The sequence below is a fragment of the Cavia porcellus genome, unplaced genomic scaffold, assembly GCF_034190915.1.
Source record: "Cavia porcellus strain 051 isolate PalLab524CR breed Dunkin Hartley unplaced genomic scaffold, mCavPor4.1 scaffold_3, whole genome shotgun sequence".
Classification (NCBI taxonomy): domain Eukaryota; kingdom Metazoa; phylum Chordata; class Mammalia; order Rodentia; family Caviidae; genus Cavia; species Cavia porcellus.
The window spans coordinates 51,142,623-51,155,487 of record NW_026947486.1 but is presented as its reverse complement, the minus strand read 5'-3'; the positions used below and the strand labels follow the sequence as shown (position 1 = coordinate 51,155,487).

Here is a 12,865-nt window from a genome sequence, read left to right as displayed (position 1 = left end):
ATATATATATATATATATATATATATATATATATAATTTAACTATTCATGTATAAAAATTTTATAATAAAATTCGTATATTAATTATACTATCCTAAGAAAGTACAACAGTTTCTCATGGTTCTCATGACTTCATTTTTCTCATTGTTTTCTTTAAAAAGAAGTGTTTTTTCTATTCACTTTAAATTAACATAAGCTTCTGGGTAGTATTTATTATATTTCAACTAAAACTGGTTTATCATTTATTAATATAATTAATATCATTTTATAAACTATTTTATTGCTAATGGGTAAATAATATAAATATGTCTTATTTAACATAGGAAACTGGAAGTAAAATAATAGATTATGATGCTTTTAAAATATGCCATCCTATCCAGAGTTCTAGATTCCCACCTAACTAGACCTTGGTAAAAAAAAATCATACTTTTTAGATATGAATACCTTTAGTAGATAGTTCATCTCTCAGGTCTAATTCTTTTTAACTTTTTAGCTTACCATAATTTTGTTTACCTAAAGTATTATGTAGCATAAATGCTGTCTTTGAAAATATTCCTATGTTATTTTGTTATTATGCAATATGACTAGCTATCACCCTATTATTTAGAAATATAAGCTTTAGAAAATTTTCAAGATCTTGGAATTGTTTGTGGTAGGTTGCATGGTATGACTCAGATATTAGCCTAAAGATAACAAATATCTAAGAAACCTGACTGCAGATAGGTCAAGTAAAAATGGACAATTCCACCTGGTGCTTAGTAAGTTTTTTGGTAAATTTTCCATTGCTTTTATTTTTCCATTGCATAATTTGATGGCATTTACTGATTCTTCACTGTTTACAATGTTATTTGTAATACTTGCTTTTCAAATGGAATGTTTTGAATATCTGAGACAAGTGAATAAGATTGTTTACTAAAAATATTCACACAAAGTGTTTTAGATTTCTTCTTTTAAAATAAATTCAAGACAGAGACTTTATCTTCTCTTTTAAGATGCACATGCTTCATAAACAAGATTTTACCTTCCCTTTGTGCCAAATTTTGTACGTTGTCCAAAATATATCATTGAATTCAGCAAAACTTAATTCTGTCATTTTAGCACACCTTACATTTTCCTGATTTATTGTCTTTTTACATATAAGGGAACTCAGTCTTGCCATCTACCTAGAATTCATTCTTTCTTATATCTGTAATAAAATAGCATATATTCCTGAAGGTTCATTTCAAATCATACTACCTACATGAAATTTTCCAAGGTAATTTTGGCCAGAGGGATATTTTTATTGTTTTGAATGCCTATAGAGTTCAGTGAATCTTTTTTACAGTGATGATGCCTTTCAGGTGAATACAGTTTGTCTTTATGGCCATCTTGAAAGCTTCCAGTGGGAACTAATGTTACTTTTTTTTTTTTTTGCCTTTTCATTCTTTGGAGGGTCTATGAAAGCATAAGACATGTATGTAGGTTCTTAGATGCTTCTTTAAATGGAGGGAAAAAAGTTAAAGAATACCAGCATTTTAGTTAAGCTAGTGGGTTGCAAATGCTACAACAGACTTCAACCTAATTTGAATAGTTACTTTGCTGAAAATTTTATGATAATTTGTTGTTCATATATTTATTGGTATTATTATAGGTACATTAATCAACATTAATTAAAAGCTGTCACTTATATCTCTGCTGAAATCAATCTAGTTTTCTAGGGAAAAAGTAGACAAGATATTTAACAGAGAGATTCTATTTGGTAAACTGTGGCATGAACAAGAACCAATCACTTACACTGAAGCCTAGTTGAAAAACATTGCAGTATGACTATTATAGTGTTATAGTTTAAATATAAAATGTTCCCCAAAGGCCTTATGTGCTCAGGAGTGAGGCTTTCATAAGGTTTTTGCACTACATTTGAAGATGACCTAAATATGTATGACTCAGTTGGAGGGGGGTCAGACCTTTGACGAGTATATCTTTTTGGCTCTTTTTTGCTCTCTCTGCTCCCGTTCATTATGATGTGAACAGCTTTCCCCTGCAATGTCCTTCCACCATAGTGTTTGTGTCTTGGAGCCCACTGACAAAGGGCTGAAACCTCTGAAACTATGAGCCAAATAAATCACTCCACTTTGAAGTTTTGGGCATTAAGTATTTTGTTTCAGCAACACAAAAACTGACCAATATGTGTGACTACTGAAGACACACTAAGAATAGACAGGGAGTGAAGAAGGTAAGTGGCACATTCTTTACAACAATATTTAAAAGCATGCAAGAAATAAATCACTGAAACTAATAGGCAAAAGACTGTGAAAAGTTAAAAAGTGATAAAAAAATAGCTTTCACATCTGGAAATTTCAAACAACAGGATCATCAGTACTGATCTCTTCCATTGCAAATTACAGCTATATATATGTTATATGTATATATGTATATTATATATAATGCATCAAAATAGTAAATACAGATTTCTTAGACTTTCTGTAGTAAATGTCTATGAAATGTCTTTTGATTAAAATTTCAGTAGCACTCGTTTTATCGTAAAGCATCAGATAATTTAAAAACATTGCTTTAGATTTCTCATGTCCAGATATCATTGGGAGTCTAATTTGAAAATACTGTTTCTATAACAGTAGAGCTACTTACATTCCATTCTCTTGCTGAAATTATCTGAGTGGAGCTAAACTACCACAAATAAAATAAATTTGGTAGTTAAACATTTTAGATAGAATGAAAACATAAGGATTTTTATATAAACATATTTATATATAAAATTATTGCATTACATTATTATTTTTCTCCTGACACAAACCATAAAGAGAATTGTAAAACTAATAGCTTTAAGTGATGGGCTATGTTTTATATTTGAAAGCACCGATAAATACATGCCACTTCGTTAGTATGTAATGATTTAAAACATTTTTTATACTCAACTGAGAAAGTGTTATTTACTCTATCTTATGGTTAGTACACATCACATGATGGTCATGATTAATGTCATCTGTATAAGATTTAGAGTGGCATATAGCTACGAGGTATGATCAGAGTTTTAGCTAACTTCCCAAGGATTGCCTTTAGATGTTACATAAATGCCGACATAAAAGACTTATGAATTAGAGAAGAAAACAACATTTTGGTTTTGATTCAATATCATTTTAACTAGTAGCAAAAGAACTAAATAAACTAAGCAACAATTAATACCCAGTTTTCGCAATTTGGTGGCTGACTGCAGTTGATTTAGGAAATTGGTTTAACAAGATAGCCCTTGCTAAAGTGTTGAATTACTTTATAGAAAACTTGCAATGATGTATTGATAGAATAGTGCTCCCATACAACTAATAACCAGTTTATAATATTATAACATCTTCTGTTACTATGATAAATACATGAAAACTAAGCAACCAGTATTCATGTATTACTATTCTTTATAAAGTTCATCTTTATTTAGATTTTTTCAGTTCTTTCCAAAGGCGACTTTCTGTTCTACATTATATCTGTCTCTCACATCTTGAACTGTTCTTTTTCATGATAGGTTTTCAGACTTTGGTGTTGATAACACTGAAGATCTCAGGATTACTGAGCAATAATTTTGTAGAGTGTCATCGTATTTATTTTTGTCTGATGTCTTCTCATGATTAGACTGAGATGATGGGTTTGGGGAAAGAAAAGGGCATAGGCAATTGTCATTCTTATCCCAACCTAAAGAGCTCATACTGTGGAAATCATTGAAAACTTCTAATGATAAACTTGATTACCTGTTTGTCTCTACTAGCAATTTAAATTTATAATTTCATTGTCTCTTTTCCATACTCTATTCAGTGTTTGAAAAAAGAGAGTATGCGCAGTCTCTTCTTAAAGCCTATTCTAATACATCTCTGTGAGTATAGATTCCCAAAACATTGCTTGGAATTCTTTATAAAAAATTTTTTCTTTCGATCATTTACGTGTAACAATGTGGAAAAACATGCTTATTTTGTACTGTGGGTCATTATCTAATAGTATTATATTTTGTATTTCAAATTGCTCTAACTTCTGCTATTAATGAGTAATTTAATTGGTCCTTGTGTCCCATTGACACAGTTTCACTATTATTAATTTCTAGGATAATAGTTTTTTTGTCTCCATCCATAGTGCAGAACTAGATTATGGAAGTGGCAGTACAATGACTCATTACATATGTGGAGTTGCTATAGTATGAGGAGACCCTCTAAAAGCTACACACAGCAGTAATGCCATGTCAAGATCAGGAAGTGACTTAACTTTTCTTCCTAGTGGCTGTAAAGAATCGGCTGCGATTAATCCCTGTTCAGGTTACTTCGGTCAGTTAAGTGAGGTTTCACCCATTTTAAGAAAGTCTAAATAAAGATTTTTGTATCATATCTATTGAGTGCTTGCTATAATGCATGATATGCCTCTATATCTATTATAGTATGTAATATTCTTTTTGTAATAATATTTGATTAGTACACATTTGCAGTTCATATTGATTATATCCCTCTTGAGAAGTTGGCACATGTACATAACACATCTTATTTCTTTTTTTTTCAATTCTTCCCTCCCTCCTCAATCCACGTTTTGGTTCCTCCTCCTTTTTCCAAAATGTCTATCTCCATACCATGTATTGTCTGCCATTTATTTTGTTCTTTATATTTTGTGTTTGTCATATAGGAGAAATCATATGCTATTCAAGATCATTTGATTTATTATATTTAATGTTATGATTTTTGTGCCACATTCATTTTCCTAAAAATAATTTTTTATTCTTATCTATGGCAGAGTAGTACTCCATTATGTTTCACCTTTTGTGTACTCATTCCTCTACTGATGAGCATACAGGCCATTTCCAAGATTCAACTAAAATACATTGTGCTGCTACAAACATGGGCAAGCATTCAACACTGTAATATGATGTCCTTAACTCTTTAGAGAAGATACTTAGAAGGGGAATTGCTGGGTCAAATTGAATTTCTTTTATCTTTTTGGGGGAATTCTAAATTGACTTTCATAAGTGTCATACGAGTTCACATGTTGACAATGCCCCATTTTAGATGAGTTCTATAGTTTCTGCAGTCTTGCCAGTATTTGTTATTATTTGGTTTCTCCTTGACAGTGTTTTTCATTACAGTGGTAAAGAATCTTAATGTTGCTTTAATTTACAGTTCTTTAATGGCCAGAGATTTGACATTTTTTTCTTGCATTTTTCAGTCATTTGTACTTCTGTGAAGTATCTTTTCATTTCAGCTGACCTTTTTGTATTGGTCTATTTATTTGGTGGGAAACTAATATTTTGGGTTTTTGTTTTTCATATATTCTAGATGTTAGTCCTTTTAGAAGTTACTGACAATTTTTTGGGTGGACTCTTCAATTCATTGATTGATTCATTTGCAGTGCAACACTTTGTAATTTGATATGATCTCACTTGCTTATTCTTGGTATTATTTCTTGTGCAATTGGATTTTTGTTTAGAAAAATTTTTGCTTATACTTATATCTGTTTAAACAATGTTATTTTCTGAAACTACATGTTTCCCAGGGTTACCTTGCAAAATATCATATTGTTACTAAAGTTTCTTTAGAATCCAGTGCTCTCCAGGCCTTCCATTTGACTTTAGTTTTGTCCTACTTTATGTAATAGAATAATGAAATAAATGCATAAAAATATGTACATATACATATGAACACACAAAACTGAGACTATTTCACTTATAAAGTCATAAGAAAGACATCAGCAATATTTGAATAAAGATGTGTTAAAGAATCAGAAAGAAGATATACAAATGTAAGAAATAAACTTCAAATTAAGATATTTCAGTGTCCAAATACTTGTCCAATTTGCAAAAGATCAATATAATTACTATATTGCTCTTGAATTTACATATTAATTAGTACAACATATTTTATGTCTTTCACATTTATTTACAATTGCAAAAATGAAAAATTTACCTTTCAAATAACAGAAATAATGTTTAAATGGCAACCCATTTGACTATATCTAAATATTTCTGTTAAAAAATAACTATTATGTGTCTATTATTTTAGGCATATGCTCTACTGGCTGAGTAGCCAGATATCTAGAAAACAAAACACCATCATGGATACAGGATGGCTGGAAAGTCACCTCTGTTGCCCCAGGACATGCATGTGATCCTGAAATCACTACAATGGACAAGAAGGAAGGGCATATTTTCAGTTCACAGGTTAATCTGATGGATGTTTTGGACATTATTAAGTAGACTGCGGAGGAGTATGTGACACTTTGTACATAAAATCTTGTATAGAGTTTAAGTATTCTCCCATAGTGGTGCAAAAGAAGCAAGCTCTAGCTTAAATTTCTGATTTACATTTCTTGGATATTTCTTTCAATTCATATAAATCTATGTTCAAATATCACCTCACTAGATCATCCCCTCATCTGAAAGAGCACCTTGTTTAATTTTTTCTTTACATTACTTATAATTAATACTGTATTTTGGCATATTTTATTTTCTCCCTTTCTGTTAGTATGTATATTCCATGAAACAGTGGCTTTGTTTTGATTGTAGTTTATTTTTAACCTCCAGAACAATTACAATTTTTTTTCACTAGGCAGACCTCTCTTGAAAATGGGGAAGGGCTCACTTGAAGAGATAATTTGTTTTGTCTAATGGAGAAGCTATACAAAGATATACAAGTTGGCAAGATATGCAAAATCCTGAACCCCTGACAGGTAGAATGAAGGTATGAGCCCCATTCCTGCCAATTCCTTTAAACAGCTTTGTTCAAACTTTTGATTTTGTACTGTGTTCCAGGTCCATCAACAAGTCATGTACATTTTATTCACTACTGTCAAATACAATGTAGCAATAACTGCATTTGTTTTAGCAAATGTAGTTTAGTATAGCATTGCTTAATATTAACATTGTGACAGTCACCTGTGTTTCTATGCATTTATTTATGAACAGCTCTTTTATATGAAGAGCTAGTAGAAAACTAGATAAGAACTGATAACTGAATCCAGATTTCTGATCACAGGCATGTTGATATGTACATATTGACACTGTTTGATTTTGTTATGGAGCAGTTTCTAAATATATTAGCTCCAACCAACTCTGTAGGCCTATGTTTGAAATTTTGAATTCCCAAACCATTTATTTGAATTTTGTAAATGTCAAACCAATACATTAATATTATTTTAATATATAGCATTTAATATCTTTCTGGGGATTAATTGTAGGTAATTACCTGTTCTATAGAATGCTTGTAATTTAGCTTATTCTCAGTTTATTCCCAATACTGCATAAAGAAAGTGGCATGGCTTAATGATGCTCATTTTGGTGGGGTTCACAGCTCATCTCCTATTAACGTGATGCTTCTGTACACTGATTACTGTTTTATTTTTTGAATTACAGAGGTGCAATGAGGGGATGAGAGGCTGATATAAAATTAATGTAGCCCTTTCTTCTTATTCCTCCAAAGAATAAAGGTATCAGAGAAGCCCTGCATCAGAAAGATCTCAAATTGTCTCAGAACAAGACATGCAGATTTAGAATTAAGTAATAAGCCATAATATTTCAATTAATTACATCCTTGATTTAGTTCTTCCTTCATTAAAATATCTTTGCACATCTATAAAATTACTTCTGTATTAAACAACATTATCATTTCACTGACATCATAGAATATCTACTACATTTATTTACAACATGAAAAACAAAGAATATAATTAAAATAGATTTTTACAAATATCACTTGATAATGCTTTAAGTTTAACATATTATCAATCATTGTTTTCTAGCACTTACTTCATTATAAACATTCCCATGCTGAAAAATCAATTCATTTGGATTTTTGAAGAATTTTGTTAGGGCATTAGAACAGATAATTTACATTTTTCTATAGGGGAGTTAAATGTTGATAATAACCAGAAATAATTTGAAGTATCAGTTGAATCTAAAAGTACAGACTCTATACTACTTTGAAAATCCTCTTAGTTGTAACAAATACATCTTTATTACCAATTCTTATAAGCATTTATTTGGGTAAACAAAACATACAATGAAAATTCACATATATTCACTTTATGTCTTTGATGTCTATGTCACTTAATCATATATATATATTTTTTACCTGGAATTGAACTCAGGACTTCACGCTTGCCAGGCAAACATTGTGCTGCTGAGCTATGTCCCAGGCCCATTCAATCTAAAGTTGCACTTAAAAATACTTCTCAAAACCTACTGTACATTTATATTTCAACAAAACTGACTTCCTATAAAAGTATTTTTATGCAAAATTGAATTCTGCCATAGCAGTATATTGTTTTTTATTCTTTTTATATTCTGCTTTAAATTTATATAAGCAAAACAGTGCTTAGAAAATACATTAAGGGAAATTTAAATAATGAGACCGATTTTTCAGTTCTCTATAGAGACACTATGCAAAATTTTCAGATTTTCAAGTATATGATTACAGATTCATGTTGAATTGTTATAGTTTTAAAATTGTAAAAATTAAAGTACCTTCCAAATTTAATTGCATTCTAAAGACCATCATTTGTGCCTACATGTTGAGAATGTAAAAATTTCTCATCATGAAAAGAAAAAAAGGTGTAAAGAACGACTAAATTAAGATATATTAGACAATGTGAAGACAGAATTGTCTTGCATTCAAACATAAATGTAAAAAACAACCAAAAATTTATAAACAATATACAAAACACATTATATCATTTCCTTTTACCCAGTTTTAATGTCCAGAAATACCTGTAGTCTATCTATTACTTTAGTAAGTTACTGCTGCAAGTAACATATTATTTACATTATGCACAGTATTTTAATCATTATTAACCATCTGTGAAAGTAGTACAATTTGAATCTCAAATATGCAAGAAAGTTCCATATAAAAATAACAGAATTTCAAAATTCCATATTGTATCTATGCATTCAACAATAGATAAGCATATGACAAGTAGAGATTTGTTTTGGCAAAGTTAACCTAACTCACGATATCTGAAATTCTGTGTTTATTACACTTAGAACAAAGAACCACAATGATTTGAACATCTAAATTACAGACTATATTTAAAGACAATAATTGTTAGAAAAACTGATAGATCTCAAATAATTCCTAATGATGTAGAAATTTACATTACAGAATTAAATTTACTACCTTATAATTATTCATTAATTATGTAAATATATACATATATATGTCTATATAATTAAATTCAGGGGGAGAAGTATTTGAAGATCTTGATTGCAGAAAAACTCAAAGATTTCTATTCAATATTAAATGAGCACTTCAGAAAATAAGTAAACTTAGACTTTGGCTTTCATTTATATAATGTAAAACTCCTACCGTGCTCTAGAATCCGCTTTAATGTAATCAGCCATCATCCCCAAATTTGTGAGTGTTTCTCACAAGCTTCTTTGAAAAACTTCTATGGCACTGCTTTAGGAGTATTTTCATTTGCTGGAAGATATTCTATCAAGTTTTGTTGGTGCAGATTCTGAAGCCTTGCTTGATGGACAGTGCCCTGTCCTGGCACTGATGCCAATATACTGTGGTGGACAGAACTGATGCCTTTCTTCAGTCCATTTCTGTCTTGAGAGTGGTTCTACAAACTTCCCTGAACCAAAATCCCTCTCTGTTCACATCCTTCCTGCTGAAGGCAGCTTCCAATGTTAAGGGAACCTTGAGAATGACTAAACCACCTCCAGCGTAGCCTTAGGATCTGTTTCACTTCAAACTCTTGTCAGATTCTGACAACCTTTCAGGAGGAAAGACAAAATCCTTTTCTAACAGAAAGGAAACGGAGCCTTTGCTATCTCTTGATTCTTTGCCTCTTCTGTAGAACTAACAAAAGCACAAACACGGAGATACCAGTCTTTCTTCCTGTCACTCCCCTCCCCCATTGCCTGTATACACTTTCTAGCTTTCTAGCTGAAACAAAAAGCTGCAGTCAACTGTGTAGGTGGGAACCCAGACTGACAGGATGATGAGGTCAGGCCTCAAACAAGTAAATCAGTTTAGCACAGGAAAGCAGCCACTACAACACACTCCAACTGCTAGATTTTCAGGCTTAAATCCCTAGTGCTTGTGCTTCAGATATATAATTCAGCTTCTTCCATACCAAAATGCAGTGGCTGCAGTTTAAATCCAGGCAACTGAGTAAAAAGGAAGTGTTTAAACTCCTTTCTTTCTAGATATCCTTACCTTCCCTTGCCAGATTCTTTTCTAATGTATTAATTTGTAAAAGTGTGCCACAGTGGCTTAGGAGAATTTATGAAAAGAAAATTCATTACAATCTACTTTGGGATTCTTATGGAAAATTTGAAAATAGTTTATTAAAGAAAAACATCTTCCTACCATTTCCATTATGTAGATTTGTAATTTTATCAAAGTTTGTCTAAAAATGTTAATGTCTCTATGAAAAAATTTAAAAATAAATTTTTAAATAATTTTGAATAATTTAAAAATTATAAGAAAATGCTGATTATTCTTAAGTACACACACACAGATACATACCCACATGTACATATACACCTCAATGGGATATAAAATAGTATTTTGGTTAGATTAGATGAGATGTACTGTTGGTTAGATTAAAAGAGACGTATTCTCTTAGTAACCAATGCTTGAAAATGAATAGTTTCTTCTGGCCACATGCCTACATAAATACTTCCTTATCATGCCTTTTATTTTCATAGATAACATAACAGGACTATGTTGTTTATTCAGAAGTCTTTATGGAAGGATGCAACAGGTCATGTTTTGAAGTAATACAAAATTACCACAGGGTTCTGCATTGTGTCCAAATTACTTTGAAATCTGAAATTAGAATCACTGCAGACACAAATGCTTATATAACTTATTGTTATGTACCAGGAATGTAATGAACACTGCCACTTTGAAATTTATCCTACTCTTGTATGTTACCTATATGGGATAATAGAGTAAATTTAGTAGTGCATCATTAGGACCAACACGGAATTTTCTAGGTTTGTTTTTATTTCTGGCTTAATGTTAATGAATTGTGTCACCTTGGTAAAGTACCTTTATTTCCTTACACTGCAGTGTCTTAACACATAATATGGAGAGGCTGAGAAGATGTCCAAGTATCCATCAACTTCAATGTGCAATGAATTTAAAATAAGCTTAAAGGGATGAAATGAGCTCTTCTTGTAAGTTTTGGTGTGCAACTTTTTCATTTAGTCAAGATATATTTTAAGGTCTGAAGACATTCAGACTAACCACAATGAAACTACTATAATCTCTTGCGATTTAAAACCACTTAATATAAAACTGTAATATAAAAGTTCAAAGAGAACTACTAAGCAACATACTGTGTAATTTTCAAAAGCAATGACTATTTAATAAAATGTAAAGTAACAGTAACATATCAAAGAACTTCTACACAATGAGAATGTAATTAGCAGCAGACTGTTCAGACTAATCTCAAATCTGCCTTTACAATTTCCACATTTGTTTTCAACTTTACTTCATAAAATCACTGATAACTGGATAGTTGAGGCTGACTTCTAACATCAAAAGTTGTATTTTCAGTATAGGAAATGAGGGAGAAGATGTAACTCAGTGGCAGAGTACTTGACTAGCATGTGCGAGTCCCTGGGTTGAATCCTCAGGATCATTATAAAAATTAAACATTTTTATAGAAAAAAAACAAAAAATGTGAAAACTGCATTGTTGTCATAAATTCATACAACACAAGGTAAAATGCAGCCAGATGTGAAACACAGCCTGTGATCCCAGCACTCAGGAGACTGAGGCAGGAGAATTGTCACAATTTTGAGATTAGTCTGAGGTACATAATGAGGCCCTGCCTCAAGAACAAGCTAACAGCTCGTGGGGGCACATATGCCATAGCCTCACTACCACTGCACTAAACCAATGCTCTACCACTGACCTGCACATCCAGCATTCTGTTTTGCAATTTTAGGGGAAAAAAAGCTTCATCTTTGGTTTCCTCAGGATTTAACATCCAGCCCCTTCATTTACATGTGTTAGTGTTTAAACATGCAGTGCTTATTTTTCCCTCTTGGGAAACTACTTGAGAGCCAATTAAACCATGAAATATTTAGCAGGTTATTATTTTTCATGTGATTTTTACATTTGAGAGTAAATCTAAACTGTATTTTTGTATACTCAATATAATTTCAATAATAATGTGTAGATTACTTGTAAATAGAAGGAAAGGTATAAATAAAAATATACCTAAGTAATCTCCAAACTTTACATTTTTCCTTTTTTATTTTAAACAAGGTAAAATTAAACATAACAAAACAGATCATAAGAAAACAATGTAAGAGATAGATTTCAAAGCAAGACAATAGGAGATCTTGACTGTTTACCATATTGTGTGTTTTCTTCCAAATAGTTGTCCATATTTTCACATACAATGAATTCATATAAACAAAATAATGTTGCATTTTTCTTTTTATTGACTTTTTGAACACTTGAGTTATTTTTGTAAAAAGGTAAAATGTTGCTCTCTCTGGATATTTAAGTAATTGAAAAAGTTTGCTTTTTGTTGCCTCATATATTGCAGAGATTCATTGTTCACTTTGGTAACGTGTGGGGAGCAGGTTGGGAGGGGGAGTGTTGAAATACAAAGTACATAATTTCAAAAAAAAATCATTTTCCCTAATTACTGATGTTTAATAAACACTTGTATGCTGAAAACAAATTTTTTTAAAGAAAAGGGATATATGTATAAAGTCTGATAAAATTGATATATATTTTATGTCCAATTTTCTATCAACTGAATGATAGTTTTTCCTTTTCCCTCTTGTTTTTGTAGGTATGATGGATAATTATGGATGAATTTGACTAATATATGAAATGTCCAGGTATTTGACTAAACATTAATTTAGTTATTTCAGTGAGGGT

The 12,865-nt window shown here is 31.0% G+C and overlaps 1 protein-coding gene across 1 annotated transcript in view; it reads right to left on the bottom strand.

Moving 5' to 3' along the window:
• The window catches only part of Klhl4 (kelch like family member 4), a 146,719-nt gene extending 136,854 nt beyond the window's left edge, over positions 1-9,865 (bottom strand). Inside the window, exon 1 of the mRNA XM_063246162.1 lies at positions 9,314-9,865. Within this exon, the coding sequence (XP_063102232.1) occupies positions 9,314-9,351 (38 nt within the window). The 5' untranslated portion in view covers positions 9,352-9,865. The remainder of the gene's footprint in view (positions 1-9,313) is intronic.
• Positions 9,866-12,865: the final 3,000 nt, after the last annotated feature.